This window comes from Triticum urartu, chromosome 4 (genome assembly GCF_003073215.2).
Source record: "Triticum urartu cultivar G1812 chromosome 4, Tu2.1, whole genome shotgun sequence".
NCBI classification, from domain to species: Eukaryota; Viridiplantae; Streptophyta; class Magnoliopsida; order Poales; family Poaceae; genus Triticum; species Triticum urartu.
Genome location: NC_053025.1, coordinates 555522852 through 555539845, shown reverse-complemented (window position 1 = coordinate 555539845; position 16994 = coordinate 555522852). Strand labels below are relative to the sequence as shown.

The following is a 16994-nucleotide window of genomic DNA, read 5'->3' as shown; positions in this document are numbered from 1 at the left end:
CTCAAGTTACTCCCATTATGGCTAGTCTGTAGCTAGTGGATGACTTCGATAATTCAAAGCCGACCTCGAGCCACCGTTCTAAAAATAATGATCACTTAATAATTATGGTCGGTAGCTATCAAGTTGCTTCGACGACGGATGACCTAAGGATTGCGACTCCGACGGTAGGCCAGGCATTCCGGACAAGCAAGTTCTTTTATCGCAGAAGTGCTTAAACTATTGCTTAACATAAGCTAATCTGTGGCCAATAAACAGATAGCATCTCAAGAAAATTCAAGATAAACGCTGGTTCCTGAGAAAAAAAATTCAGCATTGGCTCTCATGCTAAACTGGAATCGTATAGAGCTCATTGTGATATCCACGACGGTACAGAAGGTTAACTGAAACAATGGCCCATGTGAGTCTTGTTCAAATCATAATAAACAACGGCTTATGATTCACGAGACGGCCGCGGCGACGGCGTCGTAGCCGCGACAGTGCGGGCTGCTGGCGAAGGAGCTCAGCGGGAAGGACGTGGAGACGGGGCCGACGTAGAAGCTGAGGCGGTCGCCGGCGCGGTCGACCTCGGCGACGGGGAGCCACAGGAAGAGCACCTTGACGTGGACGCCCTCCAGCGCCGCCAGCCTGCCCGCGGTGACGGCGCCGGCGATGCGGGCGTCGTACCTGACCAGCCACTGCTTCGCCAGCAGGAACTCGCACTCCCGCGGGAAGTAGACCTCGAAGCCGCCGTCCGGGCCGAGCTCGTACCCCTCCACCCCCTCCGGCAGGATGCCCCGCGGGAAGTCGTACCGCTCCAGCATCTCGTACGCCGTTGGGGTGTCCTCCGCGGACGCCGACGACGCGGCTACGGCGACGGCGCCGAGGAGGAGGAGGAGGAGTAGGGGGTAGGTGGCCATGGACGGCCGGGGAAGTTCTCGCTTTCTTTGGGTTTGATTGGGTCCGAGCTGGCGGCTTTGCTTACTTGACAAATGACAAATGGAGGTGTTGGCTTTTGTAGCTTACCGTTGGATGGATGCTCACTCGCTTGTATTTTTTTACCTTCATAAGAATATTCTTCAATGATGTAGTAGTAGTAATTTGATATTCTTAAGTTTATGTTGATCCGCGGACGGATGAAGCATCTCAAGAAAAGCATATTTTCGTTGGGAGGGTTTCAATAATGGTTAGGTTAGCATGTTTGACCAATCATTGAAGAAGTTGTATGAGTAGTTGTAATGCGTGGTGCATATTTTAGCTGTATCTTCTTCGCACAATTACAAATGCACGCATCTCTGCCTTCTTTTTTGATTATGCTTATTTATTACTCTTATATACATGTAGGAAATGGCCAAACATGAAAGTGAAATGGCGTACCACGATACTTCTACATAAAAATCTCAGCTCGAGCTCATATGAGCTCAAGTAAACAGTAAAATTCAAAAAAAAAGATGAATTTCTTTTGTGGGAACATAGACAAATATTTTGATTGTTTGCAAAGTTTTTACCGTGGAATGACATTCGTGCAAGTCATGGCAAAAAAACAAATCTATGCTAAAAAATGCTATTTTTAAAAGCATTTTTGAGTGCTGATTTTTTTTCCACGAATGTCATTTCAAGATGAAATTCTGCAAGCACTCAAAACATCTGCCAATTTTTGCCACACAAAAACCAGAATTTATTTATTTATTGTTTTTTTAGATTTTACTGTTCATGCCTCATATGAGCTCGAGCTGAGTTGGGGTCTTTCGCATAAAAAGGCTACTCCTACAAAGTGTTGCTTTGAATATGATGTGTTCATCTACTCCTGAATCTACTGACTTGTTTGCTATGAATTCCATTCAAATGATGCAGGCAAATTTATTATTTTCTGTGGCATTAATATATTAATCCGGATTTGAGTGGATCAGTGACATGATGACATGTCGACATTTGAACAATTAAAAACAATTAACCTCTTGCAAGTGGAGCGTTTGGTACGGCGACTTGCACATTTCTTTAGGAGGCGGAATCTTAGGAACACGATGCTAAAAGACAATTACCAACTTCTAGTGTGCATCGATTATACATACTAAAACTAATAAACACGATAATCGGAAAAAAAAGCTATACCTAGAAAATCCTACAAAATATTAGAAAACATCTTACCTTCTGTCAGGTAGGCATTACAGTGACAAGTCATGGTTAGTGAATGAGATTCATGAGACATAAATAGTTTTATCTGTAAACTTGGTCAAAGTTTATGAAGTTCGACTTTTTAGAAAATCTATATGCACTACATTATGGAACCGAGAAAGTATATTATTAATCAACAGTAATTGGAAATGCTTGTATTTGTTTAGGTCCCTTTTTAGTTCTTGTGCTGATAAAAATAAATGTGTCATGTGTCATGGCAATTTTTGCCATATTTCTTGTGTGCACATAGGATGTTGTGGATTGCATGCTTGTTGTTTTCACCGAGTTACCTGTAGTTTGTTTTAACCTTGTAAGACTCCATGTAGAATATCAGCAAAAGGTATCCAACAATGTTCATGTGGTCTACACTTATATTAGTCGGATGATGTGAAGTTCAGCAGGACTGTATAACAAGTATATATGATAACCACTAAAAGGAAAAGATGAAACTGATGATGCGTAAATTTCTCATTTTTCCGACAGTACATCACATGATACATACTCCCGCCAACTAAGACAAGGCCAAGCGCCAGGTTTACATGTAACCAAAAAGAATGGAAAACCACAAAAATGATGTCAAAACTATGAAACACAACATTACAGTTTTTTCCAAACCTGCCCAATCACTCAGAGCTCCACGTATAAATGCATATATGCAAACAGGGATAACACAATTCGCTGGTCTCAGCTTATCCAGTTGATGTGGAGATCATCGCCTTCGGCAGAAACAGCGGTATCTAGCTGCCTCGGCTCCTGGATCCTGCTGTATGAGCTGCCATGTCCAACATTCCAATTCAGATGAGCAGCTGCACAGTTGGACTTGCACTCCACGCAGAGGGGTTCAACCACAGAAGACATAGAGTAATTAATACTCTGCTAATATTAGTCGGATGATGTGAAGTTCAGCAGGACTGTATAACAAGCATATATGATAACCACTAAAAGGAAAAGATGAAACTGATGATGCGTAAATTTCTCATTTTTCCGACAGTACATCACATGATACATACTCCCGCCAACTAAGACAAGGCCAAGCGCCAGGTTTACATGTAACCAAAAAGAATGGAAAACCACAAAAATGATATCAAAACTATGAAACACAACATTACAGTTTTTTCCAAGCCTGCCCAATCACTCAGAGCTCCACGTATAAATGCATATATGCAAACAGGGATAACACAATTCGCTGGTCTCAGCTTATCCAGTTGATGTGGAGATCATCGCCTTCGGCAGAAACAGCGGTATCTGGCTGCCTCGGCTCCTGGATCCTGCTGAATGAGCTGCCATGTCCAACATTCCAATTCAGATGAGCAGCTGCACAGTTGGACTTGCACTCCACGCAGAGGGGTTCAACCACAGAAGACATAGAGTAATTAATACTCTGCTAATTCCTACTATGACCTTCCTGCTGAGATGGCAGACGATGCGTGTATCTCCAAGGAGTGCTCCGGTATGTACGTAAGACCTGTGGTGCAAAGATACATGTCGTGAATCAGCAGCCAAAGACAGGGAGGTTTGGTCGCACCATAGAAACACTATCTTAAAATTTATTCTGCAAATGCAAAATTTAATCTGATGAATCTGGTGGATTCAGACTATGACAGGTATTGCCTCCATCCCAAATTACTTGTCTTAGATTTGTCTAGATACGGATGTATCTAACAGTAAAACGAGTCTAGATACACATCCATATCTAGACAAATCTAAGACAAGTAATTCGGAACGGAGGGAGTAGTAAACAGTAGCAATAACAAGTTCTGCTCCCTGGGTAGGCACTATATCTAACTGATAAGTTAATGATCTCTACTTTGCATTTTTCATGTAATTTTACCTTTCTCCTTTATGGTTATTTGCAATGTATCTAGTGTAATGATCCCGTCTGTTAACGGGAGTAGCTCGAGCTTGACAGTGGTGCTTGACCGTGCAGGAACACACCTGTTAACCACAACAAATGTAATTCTTCAGCATACTGACATGCCGTGCTGTAACTCTCAACAGATGGAAAAAGGTGAGAATGGATAGCCATACCCTAGGGGAACTGCACTCTGCAACCACAAATGAGTACAGCCTGCTGAAGTGCTCATTCTATTTCCTCCATTGTCACTTTCTTTTGGAGATCCGACAACAACTGAATTCAGTCTCCGAAAACCAGTTCCATGTTTTCCCAAGCCAGACCTTCTCATAGGCTCATTAAGATTATCATAAGAACCATCTGGTGTGGTTGGAGCTGAGTTCAATGATACAACTGAAGAAGAACCAGATGCTTCTGGAGCAAGAACAGTTAATGTGAGGTTTTCTGAAGTCATATTAGTAGCTTCAAGGGTTAAGACCTGAAAACCAACAATTAACACTATCAGTGCGAGGCATGGAAAATGCAACAAGACCTAAAGAAGCACCGAAATAACCTGCACGGGGAGTTGAGGAACTCGAGCACTCGGGCTAGGATTTCGTAATGACAGTTCAGAAGACACAGAGATCATAAGATCACTAGCTGCACAGGGTTGCCAGCTTGTGGCTTGCTTGAAGAAAAGTTTTGATTCTACAGAGGATAAAAAGGGCTGGAAGTCAGAATTATCAACCTACACTCGTTCTCAAGCACATGTTCTATTTTTCCAACAGTTCACCTGTATAATTGCAGCGATATGATATAAGTACAGCATACTGATCAGTAAGACCAGCGCTGAGCTCGCTAACCCTAGGCGTGGAAGTATTTGTGGCAGCTCCACTCATCTTTGGGAGTGACAAAGTCAGAGGTACATCACTGTTGATCCTCCGATCCCTGGAGGACATAATTGCTGGCTTCAAAATAAACGAGTGTTCTTCACCCCGCCTGGAAGGAAACAAGTAATACTTAAGATATATGGAAACTGTTGGTCTTTGGCAGAAACTTCAAACCAAGGTATAGTGTATGTAATGCGATACATCTTCCCGTGTTTATTGCTTGCATAAATAACTAGAAACAATCATGTGAAACTAAGGTTTGGCCCAATCCAGCATTAAGGTGACCAGACAGTACTGCATGTTATACAAAACCAACTTGTTCAAACCAAAACTAAAAACTAAGAGAAAGATGGATAACAGCGATAACATTGCAACATGTTGCAAGAATTTCTTTGCTAAGAAAAAGGCAAGGTCAAAGTACTGCAGTCTGCAAATCCAAAGGGGAATCAATTTATGGCAGAAACCACGTCATACTTAAACTTTAAGCTGCAATTGTGGGTCTTTGGAAGCATCCATGAGAAACTTTGCATGTACCTGAGTGACAGATTTGGTAAACTGTGACCATGTCCGACCTCAATACTGGCAATTGGTAGAGATAAAGGAGAACCTCCTTTGGATGCCTCCTCAAAGACAACAGTAATTGCATCTATGAATACAACTATGTCTTGCACATGCCGTGGAGCAATGTTCTGAGAATTGAAGATATAAGCATTAGTTTTGAAAGTTTCTTCAGAAACTATGAGAAAAATGAAGGATTTGGATGTTCATAGTAACCTTTATTAAGACACAAAGAAGATTTTCTGCAGTACATTTGGCAGAAAAAGAATGAACTTCAATTGGTTGAATTATTTCAACTTTTCTTGACCATCTTTTCCCTGGTAGATATACACCTTCTAGACCACAGCGTACAGAATACCGTTCAGGCTCCAAAGGAACTCCTCTAAAGGAAAGCTGCCCATCATTTATAACATCAGGTGTTTTTGCAGGCTTTTCAGGCACAAATTCTTGATTTTCAGATATTGGGGGTGATCTTATGTTGGGAAGCTGGGCAAGGGCAAAGGAGGATGAAGGCATTGAATAGCTTCTGAAATGACTTAACGAAAATATTTGAGACCCAGAAGCAGAAAAAGATTGCTTGTGTGATATACTGGGATTGAGAGTAGGAGGTGATAAAGAACGAGGAGGAGGTAGTGTGCGATCTAAAGGGAGCAACCAGCTCAGCAGCTCCTGACAAGGATCCTCATAACCATTAGGAAGCCCGTTTACAAGATTCTCACGCATATAATTGCTTGATGTACACTTCTCAAATTGAAGAACTTCAAGCACTGGATCTACCATATTGCTAACACCAACATTCACTTGCAAAACAACCTGCATCCTTCCAACAGAGAATATGAGTGATTAATCAGCACAAACATAAGCAACCCAGAATCACACAAAAGTACATGAATGAAACCTAACTGCATGGTAGCACCATCAACTTCTTTGTGAAGTTGCTTTCTTTAAAATAAAACAAAATAAGCATGTGCGTCTAATAAACTAATACTCCCTCCGTCCCAAAATAAGTGTCTTAACTTTGTATTAATTTTAGTACAAAATTGCACTCCCTCCGTAAAGAAATATAAGAGCGTTTACAACACTAAAATAGTGTTCTAAACGCTCTTATTTTTGTTTACGGAGGGAGTACTAAGCTTGAGACACTTATTTTGGAGCGGAGGGAGTAACAAACATGATTAGTATATAGACAACTGCAGTAGTTGTGCAAAGGATTTTTACATAAATTTGCTTAAAGCGTATTAGCTGATTTCACCGAAGATGGTGAGACATAACTCTAAACTTTGCAGGACCCTACTTACCACCATGACGGATATAAAGGTGCATTAAATCAAGAGAAGCAATGTATTCAAGGCAGTTGTCAATTTGCCAAAAGTGATGCAGTAAGGTAGTAGATTTCAGACCAGTCTCCAGGCATCAAGTAGATGGCTGTGGAACTAAAATTATAGTGCTCCCTCCATCTGGATATATAGGGTCTAATACGTATTTCGAGATTTACTTTGACTACCGATAAAATCAATAATATCTGCGAGAGACATGCTATAAAAATTATACCATTGGAAACCCCTTTCAAATACAAATTCGATGGTATACTTTTTTAACACACATCTCATATATGATTGGTCAACTATTTATGCATAGTCCATAAACTTCCCAAAGTTAATCATTGCAAAAAAGAATCTAGTGTATAATGTCACCCAGCAAGTAAACAGACGGATCGTTCAAAACATACCACGATGTCTCCATTCTGCAGAGCATAGCACCTTACAGTATCCCGAGCGACTCCTCCGGATGTGCTACCATCAAAAACTCCTTTATCAGAAATGGTATTGTAAGCAGTACTCCTTGAAACTGTGTTATTTCCCTGGCTATCCGAATATAATTGTTCATCTGCCGTCTTAGTTGCAGCTACTCTTTTCTTGGACCAGAGAGGTTCATCTGACTCCGCGATTCGGACAAAAAAGTTAGATCTTTTGAATTTTTGCAGCACGGTTTCTATTTGCTGTTTGCGATCTTCCATCCGAAGGAGGGATTCAGTCTCCAGGATATCTTGTTTTGAAGGAGAAGATACTTTGTCATTGAGTTCAACACTCTCCATGTTATCCTCGACACCGTGAGAACTATTTTCTCCGGCTGTTCCATTGGCATCCCCATTCTCACTGACAGAGCTAGATTTATTTGTGGGGTGCCGCGGCGAATTTCCGCTCTTAGACATCACGGCAGCAATTCTAAACGGAGATATGCAGGTCATATCTTGCTTAGAGGCTGATAGGCACGCCAGTATATGGACCTGCTCGCCTGATAACCGAACTAATTCAGATACCAAAACAAAAACAGGTACAGGCAGCAAGTTGCAGTCAAGTAACTTTACCAGGAAAAAGGAAGGGGCGATCCAAAGGCCGCAGCTGCAGCATGTCCGAAACCTCACTCCAATCCCCAGGAAGCTCCTCTGCGGAAGTAAAATTGTGAATCAGTAAGCTACCGGGCCGGCATTTCCAAGGAGAAATGTGGCAGTGGTGAATCTGCGACGCGACGAGGAGAAAGGCCAAGCAAGGGGAAAGGGGCACCAACTGTTGGGAATCGTGATCCACCCTTCGTCCTGGGAAACGTCGCTGTGCTTCCCGGCCGGAGCTGTACTTTTCGAATCTGAAGAAGCGGAGGGAGAGGTAGCAGCGGTGTCGCCGCCGATCTCCCCGGCTCCGTTGCTGGCAGCTTCGTCGTCTTCCGCCACGGCGGAGATGCGGAGCGGATCGTCGGCGATGAGGCCCTCCAGGGTCTTGAGGACCCCCTGCTGCTCGGGGATCCGCGGCAGCTCGGGCTGCGCGGCCCGGTAGAGGAAATTCATGGCCGCTCGCCGTCAGCCGCGCGAGCAGGGGGGGGCGCGGAATGGCCCTGGCGGGCGTCCTCCTGGGTCGACTCCGCGCGGCAGAGCGAGGGCGGTCCGAGCCCGCCGGGCCCCCGCGCGGCGGCGCGGGTCGGGGTGGGGGGATCTCGGGGTGGGATCGCCGGAGGTGCTGGGAGGGGAGGGGAGGGGAGGGAGAGGAAGAGCTGCCGTGTCCTGCTGGTGGAGTCGTGGGTGGTGGTGGTGGTGGTGGGTGGTCCCTCGGCGTCGAGCGGGGCAGGCAGATCTGACTGAGCCGGAGACGACGATGATCCATGGCTTAAACTAATCTTGCTCCCCACCTCGTTGCCAACTAGCACAGGGCCCAGCCCAACTCGCGGCCCAAACGGCCGGGCCCAGCCACCTCTGTCTGCGTACGGCGGATTCTTTTATGCTCGATCAAGAAAAGAAATGGTTACTCTATTCAAACTTCCTAAAGGCTTGTGTGAACATTCGAACATGTTAATTCGAAAGTTTTAGTGAGGAAACAAGGAAGGTAGATGGAAGCCACACGAGATATCATGAAAGGCAATGACGCAACCTAAAGATATGGTGATTTAGGCTTTAAAGATTTTGAGCTATTTAACTTGTCAATGCTGGCTCGACAAGCTTGGCGGCTCCTGCAAAATCCAGAGAATCTGTGTGCTCGGCTTCTCAAGAGAATATGCTATCCAAATTCAACTATTTTGAATGCGGAGTTAGGAGGCCACCCTAGCCAGATACGGAGAGCTATTGTGGAGGGAAGAGACACTTTGAAGCGGGGTCTGATCAGACGTACATGCAATAGAGCTACAACAGATATATGGGCTGACAATTGGCACCCCTGAGAGGAGATGATGCGACCCTATGGTTGCATAATACCAAACCCATCAGATACAGTGTCAGAATTGATTGATGCTACCTCGGCATCTTGAAACAGACAGAAAGTGGCAGAGGTTTTTATGCCTATGGACGTGCGTGTCATTCTTGGCATATCGTTATGTACAAGAAATATGGATGATTTCTGGAGCTGGAAATTTGAGCGACATGATAATTTCTCTATGAAGTTAGCATACAAGATGCGCATTACCATTAGAGAGAGGCGAGAGGCATGGCTCAAAGGTTCGGTCGGCTCCTCTAGCTCAGCGAAGGAGGAGGGTATCTCGAAGGGTATGTGGAAGACACAAGTACCGGCAAAGATCTGGATGTTCCTATGCAGACTTGCCCGGCAATCAATCCCGAAAAATGACATTAGAGCACACGAAAACATGACTGATACGAGTGCATGCGGTTTCTGCGGGATGGAGGACTCTTGAAACATTCATCGGGCGAATGCACGGTCTCAAGATGTACGTGGGCATTGATAGACGACGAGTTGGTTGAAACGTTGGCAACGACCACTGAACTGAACGCAAAGCATTAGCTGTTTACGCTCGGGGATTCATTATCAAATAAACTGTTTGTGAAACTATCAGTCATCCTTTGGGCGATTTGGTCGGCTAGACATAGGACGATTCACGAAGATATCTTCTAGAGCCCTCAAGGAACTCATTCCTTCGTCACGAGGTTCATTGCGGAGCTTAATATACTCAAAGATAAACAACCATCATCGGATGGTGGGGGACCCATGGTTCTAGGAACCGCCAACCAGCAATCACGAGCCCCCCCCTCATGGCTTTGCAAAGATCCACGTGGATGCTGGTGTCCGACAAGGAAGAGGAAGCTCAGCAGCTGCGGTGTGTATATGTAGAGATGGCAATTTCCATGAAAGTTTAGTTGTAGTCATTCAAGGAGTTGACGACCCTGCCACATTAGTAGCTATCACATGCAGAGAAGCAATATCTTTAGCGGAGGATCTCCATATTCGTCAATTCATTGTTGTTTCAGATTCGAAACAAAGTGGTGGAAGATAACAAAAAATTTAGCCGTGGCACCTACGGGGACATTACTAGCGAGATTAATGTTAGAGCGTCGTTGTTTCGGTGTAATTTTACTTTCAAAGATCATGCGTCAATTTTGAGGCACATAGTTTAGCCATGTTTGCTTTGTTGCTAGGTTTGGTGATTCCCACGACCTAAACTGTATCCCATACGTTGTGGCTTATGAGTTATGATGAATAAAACCTTGGTTTTTCCTAAAAAAAAAGTTACCCCTCAAAATAAAATAAAATTAAAAATGGCTCATTTTTCCTGAAGTACATTCTTTTAACACAGTACTAACGCAAAATGCTCACATACACGCACGCACACACACTATCACTCTTATGAACGCACGCACGTACACTCTGTCTCTATGAGCACCTTTGAGGTATTGAGCCTGCACAATTTGCCCCCCATGAGCACCTTTAAAATACTGAGCTGCACATCTTGATGTTGACAAAGTCACCACATGCGCCTCGTAGTCAATAAAAAGTTGAAATGTCTGAAATAAATTCAGAAAAATACGAGCACAAATGCCAAGTCTAGGATTTAAACCTGATGGGCTAAGTTCCATCACCAGGAACCTAACCTTCTGAGAATGCAATGTGTTTTTTACAACTAGGAAAAAAAGAATTATCAGGAATTTCTCAACAACAAAATCAGGTATACAGATCTTTTTTCTTCTGCAGGGCAGGCATAGAAGTTACAAGTTGCAAAAACTGTTGGAGGTAATGCCAGTTCATGACTCGACTAAGTTAAAGAAAAGTTCATGACTCGACTGGCAGCATTTACATTTCCACAGATAATAAATCAGTAGGTCTGCATAAGAGTAGACGCTATCAACAACTCTACTACAGTACTAGCAAGCCTAGCTGAACATATCCCAAAACTCCAGCGAACACTGCTGGCACGTAGGATCTTGGAGATTCTTCAGCGAAGCAGTTCATGTGTTCTTGAAAACAAAGGCATGCCTATCGAACCTGACCATCAGTTTCCTATTTGACATCTATGATAGCAGAATCGCAGGCCTCTCAGGCGCAGAGTAGTCGTGCCTTACGCCACAGGAGGGAGGTACGGCATATATGTTATCCACCCGTCCACACCGCTTTCGGAAACGAAGCCCATGAACTCAGGCGCGCACTCTACTAGCTGTTGCCATCTAGTGCCTTGATGTCAGCTTCTTTAAGTTCAACCATCTTCCCAATTCTGTACATGTAACATCCAACAATGGGTTAATATACGGTGTTATATCGCCAGCCTCATTGTGAACATGAAGAGTTTATCAAACACAAAAAAAGAGTTGACTGTCAAATTAGTTTTACTTGTTGGGCACAATAAAAACTGATGCCCCTAGACGATGATTTATCAGTTGAACCAATTAACTCCACTGGACTGATTTTGGTGGTATGTACTGCTGGCATGCCAGATTTGACACATATGATCCCTTTTGATACACGAGCCTTTCCAAGTTGATCTTTCTAAAATATGTATTTCCTGGAGTATTTGATTTTACCATTTGCACCAGCTGCCATGCTGTTTCAGATGTTTTGAAAGGTACAAAAAAAAGGAAGACTTGAAAAAACCTTATGAAACTCTGCAAAAAGGAAGTAATGCTGAACATGTACTGATGTGCTAAATAACATTACCCCAGGTCTGATGGGAGGCGGAACCTGCCTATCCGAACACGTTTCAAAGCATAGACCTGTCAAATACAGGGATAAAAAATCAGCTGCTTTCACAACAGTTATATACCACAAATAAGCATAACTGCGGGGCTTCTACACGCTTTTCCTCTAATTAACTGACTTCTGTATGGTTTTCCGGCCTGTTTTCCATTACAAACAGGGTCAACTGTCTTCTATAGCAGTGCATCAAAATAGAAATGATAAAACAAGATCTGGCTGTCAAGGTGTGTGCTACTATAACACAGCCGTCTGTGCTACTATAACACAGCCGTCTGTTATCTTTTGTTGCTATGTGATAGATCCCATACTTCTATGCTTGCATAATACCCATAAAGGGAACACGGCCTATTGGATTTGAGTCGAATGAAGCAAAGACGAATTAAGAAAAGTCTCCTAGACCCTAAAGTCCTGCTGTGGACAACAACTCGTTCCTTTGACTAGCTATTCTAGATTTATTCCTGGCACAGTATGTGCCCTCCTTCACTGAAGCTGTTCAACCTCAAGGCCTTGCCATCCTAGCGCAAGCTGAGAGATGTTACTCTCCCGGAGGTCGCATTTATTGTAGAACAAGAAATACTAAGATATGTACCAACAAAATACAAAGAAAACTTTGATAAGGATATATTCATCACGCAAAACAACCTTTAGTCCTGCATTCTGCACAAGTTCACGAACTTCGTGGTTTCTTCCTTCATGAACCTGCCAGAAATAGAACTTGACAATATCAATGCCAGTGAGTAGATTAACTAAATATGATGCCTTTGAATTTATGTAAAATTACTTTAGTCAAGCATATGTGCAAGTGACAAGCTAATTGATAGAATGCACTGGATTTGCACAATCAAGCTGGCACAAACATACAAGGACTGAACAATATTGCTAGGATATATCCTTTGCTGTACTGAACAAATCAGAATGCCTATATTATACTACATAGTTTTGTACCATATGCAGAAGTTAGAAAACAGGCATCAAATACAATAGAATGGACCATGTATAAAGGACAATTACCACTATTTTAAGTCGCGTCCTTTTTGTGTCAGCTTGGGCATCCAGTGGCTCTACTAAATCAGGAACAACCTTAACACCATCAATTACTGTTCCTCCGCTGATAGCTACAAGGTGTTTCTTGTGCACTGCTCCATCTATAGTTACTACATATCTGCAATATTGAACAAATGCAAATTATATTTTGTTTTTCGTGTATTTTTCATTATCCATTTACCATGTTTGAGCACATTTATACGAGCAGTTTCCTAGAGAAGAATATTTTTAGTTTAAAACTAGTGTCATTTGGAACTACTCCACATTTACTGCACATGAATAATGATGGCGACCTGAGGGTAGTACCAAAACAACATCCTAATTTTCTGCTAGGAAATTTTGAATGGCATCTACAGTATTTCAAGTATAGATTACAATTTAGTCTGCATTGCAGTACTACAGTCTACAAACGATACAGAGGAGGCCAAACTTACTCCTTTGTTATGTTTGAAGAAGGGTGTGAGACTTTCTGGGCAAATTCACCTGAAAGGAGAGCAGCTAACTTTAGGCCTTGGATGGCTAAACTGCTGATTCCTAAGTATTGTCTAGCAAGTATGACAAAATTACCATCATTTGTAACTATTATCAAACCAGTTGTGGCAACATCAAGACGACCCACAGTAAACAAGCGGGGTTTTGGTACTCCTGGCTGAAGTTTGTTCTGCACATGTTGATAGATTGTTATATTTAGACAGAAGGTGAAGCACGCCAAGAATATGATGAAATTTCATTAGGAACAGTGTAATGTCTATTTTATGAAAAGCCCTATTATAGAACATACCCATCCTTTCAAATAGTCATCCAATAAGGAGATAACAGACTTCTCTTCACCAGACGAGCAAATATACCTATGGGACATCAGAAATAACATTTAGGGATATCACACAGCTGGACGAATGGCAGCTTTTCTATTGTATTAAAAAATACACTGCTAGAATACAAAAGGAAACTTTTTACAGACGTGCAGACTCCAACAATATGGAAGAAAAGATACAGACCCTTTTGGCTTGTTCACAGCAAAATAGAGCTTTGGAGGCAGCTTCTTGGAAATGCGATTCCCGTTAACGTAGATAGAATCCTTTGAGATGTCTACTTTGGTCTACAAAAGAAAAACTGATTATGAACAAGATGCAGCCAAAATGAAAACATTTCAAATTTCATAGTGGTACAATGCCGGAATCTATCTAGCTAAACTAAACCAGCTATTTTTTCGCCTCAACTAGACAGCTGAAGTGAGATTGACATTACGTAAATGTGGACATGAGCTAAAATATTTGCGACATGAACTGCTCCTCCTCACTCTTAGAGCTTCAGGCTGAAATTTCATACCTGGGGAGCAGTGCAGACAGAACCATTGACAGTCACCTTCCCTTGGAAGATGAGCTCCTCGCTGGTCCTTCTTGAGGCCACTAGGAAGAGCCACGAGTCAGCATCAAGACAGACATATAATGCTGCTCCGATTTCAATTCAGTCAAGCGAGCTTATCTAAAACCCTGCAGGATAGGACAACTACCTCCTGCGGCGGCGAGGACCTTGGCGAGGCGCTGCGGCTCGTGCTCCTTGATATTCTCGTTGTAGAACCTTCTGGCCGCCTTGGAGAACTTGGGCGGCGCGGTCGGGGAGGCCTTCTTCTCCTTGACCCTGACGCTGGCGACGGGGGCGTCGGCGGCGGGGCCCTGCCTATGGCCCCTCTTGGCGGCCCTCTTGGCCTCCGCCTCCGCGGCGGCGACGGCCTGGAGGACGTCCGGCGGCGGCGAGGTGTGGAGGGATGGCTTGCCGTCGGCCCCGCGCGCGATCCACGGGACCAGCGGCTGCGCGGACGGGCCGCCGGGCGAGCGCTTGGACGGGGCGGGCGCGGGCTCCGCGAAGGTGATGTTGAAGTCCGAGGCGGAGGAGGCCGAGGAGGTAGCGCAGAGGAGGAGGAGCGGCGGGACGCGGCGGCCGCACCGGAGCACGCTGGCCGGGCGGCTGAGGAATGGGTGGATGGAGATGGCCGCGGCGGCCGCGGCGGTGGCGAGGGCCATGGGGAGCGAGCGTGGGGAAGGGGAGAGGGGTTATCGGATATCCCCCGCGCTCGCGCTGCTGGGCCGGGAAAGCGGGACGGCGAGACGGTGCTGCGTTTTTAGAGCATAATTGGTTTGCTGCCAAAAATTGGCAACTACTTCCTCCGGTCTTTTTTACTTTGCATATTGGTTTTGCGGAAAGTCAAACTTTGCTAAGTTTGACCAAATTTATATTAAAAATTATTAGTATCTATAATATCTAATAAATATAATATGAAAATATATTTCAAGATGAATCTAATGATATTTGTGTTGTTATGTGAATGTCTATAATTTTTTATATAAACTTAGTTAAAGTTGGATGAGATTGACTTCGGACAAACTTAATATGCAGAGTAAAAAGGACCGGAGAGAGTACTTGGTTGGCTACGAGTTGTTTTGCCTCTCTCATATAAAGTTGCCAATAGTTGGCAAGTTCCGGTATTGCCAATAGTTGGCAGTGCCAACATTTGGCAAGACAAATATTGGTAGCAAACCAATTATGCTCTTATTTTCAAAATTTTGTCAAAAGGCAAACTGTATGTTGTCTTTTTACACAGCGTACAAACGCAAATGCTTAAATATATGCACATAATGCAGACCTGATCTTTATAAGCACCTTCGAGATACTAAGCCGGCATAATGTCTTGAGATTGACGAAATCACCATGGATAATTTTATAGTCAACGAAAACGTCTTCTACTGAACGAACATCGTCGGAAATGCTGAAATAAATTTAGAAAAATGCGAACGCCGGTGCCAAGTCTAGGACTTCAACGCCAGTGGGCTGGTTTCACCATAACAAACCTAATCATTTAAGCTATGCTCAGTTCACGACACACTATATATTTTGACGGTGGATTATAAGGACATGCAAAATATAGTTGCATGTTTGGAGGATGATGTATCGGAAAACTGCAAATATTCAAGCTACAGCTCATTCATTTCGGGGAACTAAAAAACAAATTTAGCAACCGCAGTGTGTTGCGTTATGTAATTGTCCGGAAACCCCGCGGGCAATGTATCAGGAAATGATGTCCGAGACAACTATTATCACGCTATTGCATTTTAAGAAAACCAAAGTAGTATAAGCCTTGGAACTTGTAAGAAAATTACTTTGTGTCCAGGTTTTTCATGTGTAAACATGATTATCATGATTTAGAGCTCATGTAGATGAAGTCATCCCCGCCACCACATCACAAAGAGGTGATCCTCCGATTTTATTATCTAAAATAAAAATCAAATGTTTTCTTGGTGACTCTTCAACCAGAAGGGGTGGTTTTGCGATTGAATGTAATTTTTTTGAAAGAAATACAAATATGTGTTATTGTGTTTGTGTTTTCAGGAATATTACATTAATGTAGTCTTTTGCAAAAAAAATGGTGCTAAAGGTAGAGCCAGATTTTCTTCTGAGTGGAGGCAAATTATGTGATCGGAGGCACTTATCGTACAAATGGATAGGACTTGTTTTTTTTCTATTTAAAACTATGAGCATATTTTATTGAATTTTCAAAATTTGAGTGGAGCCCTACCTCTCGCTCAGTTGCACTTGTTTCTGTTCATGCAACAACTCACGTTATTATGCCTTCTCGAGAAACTATGTAATCAGTGAGAAAATGTTATTTTTGTGAAGAACAAAAACTAGCATGTTTTAGATACCCACATTTTTCAAAAAAGTTTTTATGAAACTTATCCCAGTTATTTCTTCTAGTTGAGTCGGCTCATGCATATGCGGCTAGGGTGAAGTTATCCTCCCCTCCAAGCTCCACCGCTCATCCCAAGGATTTGCTACCCCTCTGTCTGCCGCTCCGACAGTTGGTGGCATGGAGGGGAATCCCGGTGCCTTGCCTCCAGTTAGTTTCGGTATGTTTTTTTTTCAGTTCTCGCAGAGGCGGTGTTCAGGTAGATGATGCCACTTCATTTGAACTGGTCTTTCAGGTTTCGGTCCTCTCCAAATTCGTCCATGACTTATATGGCAATGGTCAACAATTTTATAAAACTTTTGAAGTGCTTATTT

At 43.3% G+C, this 16994-nt stretch overlaps 3 protein-coding genes across 6 annotated transcripts; all 3 read right to left on the bottom strand.

Annotated features, from left to right (window-relative positions):
* Positions 1–272: 272 nt before the first annotated feature.
* On the bottom strand, positions 273–1034 carry LOC125554125 (uncharacterized protein At5g01610-like). Its single transcript, XM_048717730.1, has one exon. The coding sequence runs from the start codon at positions 894–896 to the stop codon at positions 438–440; it is 459 nt and encodes a 152-aa protein (XP_048573687.1). The 5' UTR covers positions 897–1034; the 3' UTR covers positions 273–437.
* A 1548-nt stretch (positions 1035–2582) lies between these two features.
* Positions 2583–8540, bottom strand: LOC125552644. Of its 2 annotated transcripts, XM_048716270.1 has the most exons (11): positions 7999–8540; positions 7799–7876; positions 7160–7725; positions 5647–6243; positions 5407–5561; positions 4776–4981; positions 4557–4690; positions 4180–4481; positions 3983–4086; positions 3506–3616; positions 2583–2997 (listed from the first exon to the last, which is right to left on the bottom strand). In XM_048716270.1, the coding sequence occupies exons 1-10, from the start codon at positions 8270–8272 to the stop codon at positions 3546–3548; spliced, it is 2487 nt and encodes an 828-aa protein (XP_048572227.1). In that variant the 5' UTR covers positions 8273–8540; the 3' UTR covers positions 2583–2997; positions 3506–3545. The 2 variants fall into 2 exon arrangements, with proteins under 2 accessions (XP_048572227.1, XP_048572226.1); XM_048716269.1 differs by lacking the exon at positions 2583–2997 and having other exon boundaries at positions 3110–3616.
* A 2309-nt stretch (positions 8541–10849) lies between these two features.
* LOC125552643 (putative ribosomal large subunit pseudouridine synthase SVR1, chloroplastic) lies at positions 10850–15046 on the bottom strand. 3 transcript variants are annotated; one of them, XM_048716268.1, is made up of 10 exons: positions 14449–15043; positions 14265–14344; positions 13934–14034; positions 13717–13783; positions 13503–13596; positions 13370–13418; positions 12903–13053; positions 12534–12590; positions 11853–11908; positions 10850–11412 (listed from the first exon to the last, which is right to left on the bottom strand). In XM_048716268.1, the coding sequence occupies exons 1-10, from the start codon at positions 14957–14959 to the stop codon at positions 11352–11354; spliced, it is 1227 nt and encodes a 408-aa protein (XP_048572225.1). In that variant the 5' UTR covers positions 14960–15043; the 3' UTR covers positions 10850–11351. The 3 variants fall into 3 exon arrangements, with proteins under 3 accessions (XP_048572225.1, XP_048572223.1, XP_048572224.1); XM_048716266.1 differs by having other exon boundaries at positions 13370–13596; positions 14449–15045; XM_048716267.1 differs by lacking the exon at positions 10850–11412 and having other exon boundaries at positions 11849–11908; positions 13370–13596; positions 14449–15046.
* Between the last annotated feature and the right edge of the window lie 1948 nt (positions 15047–16994).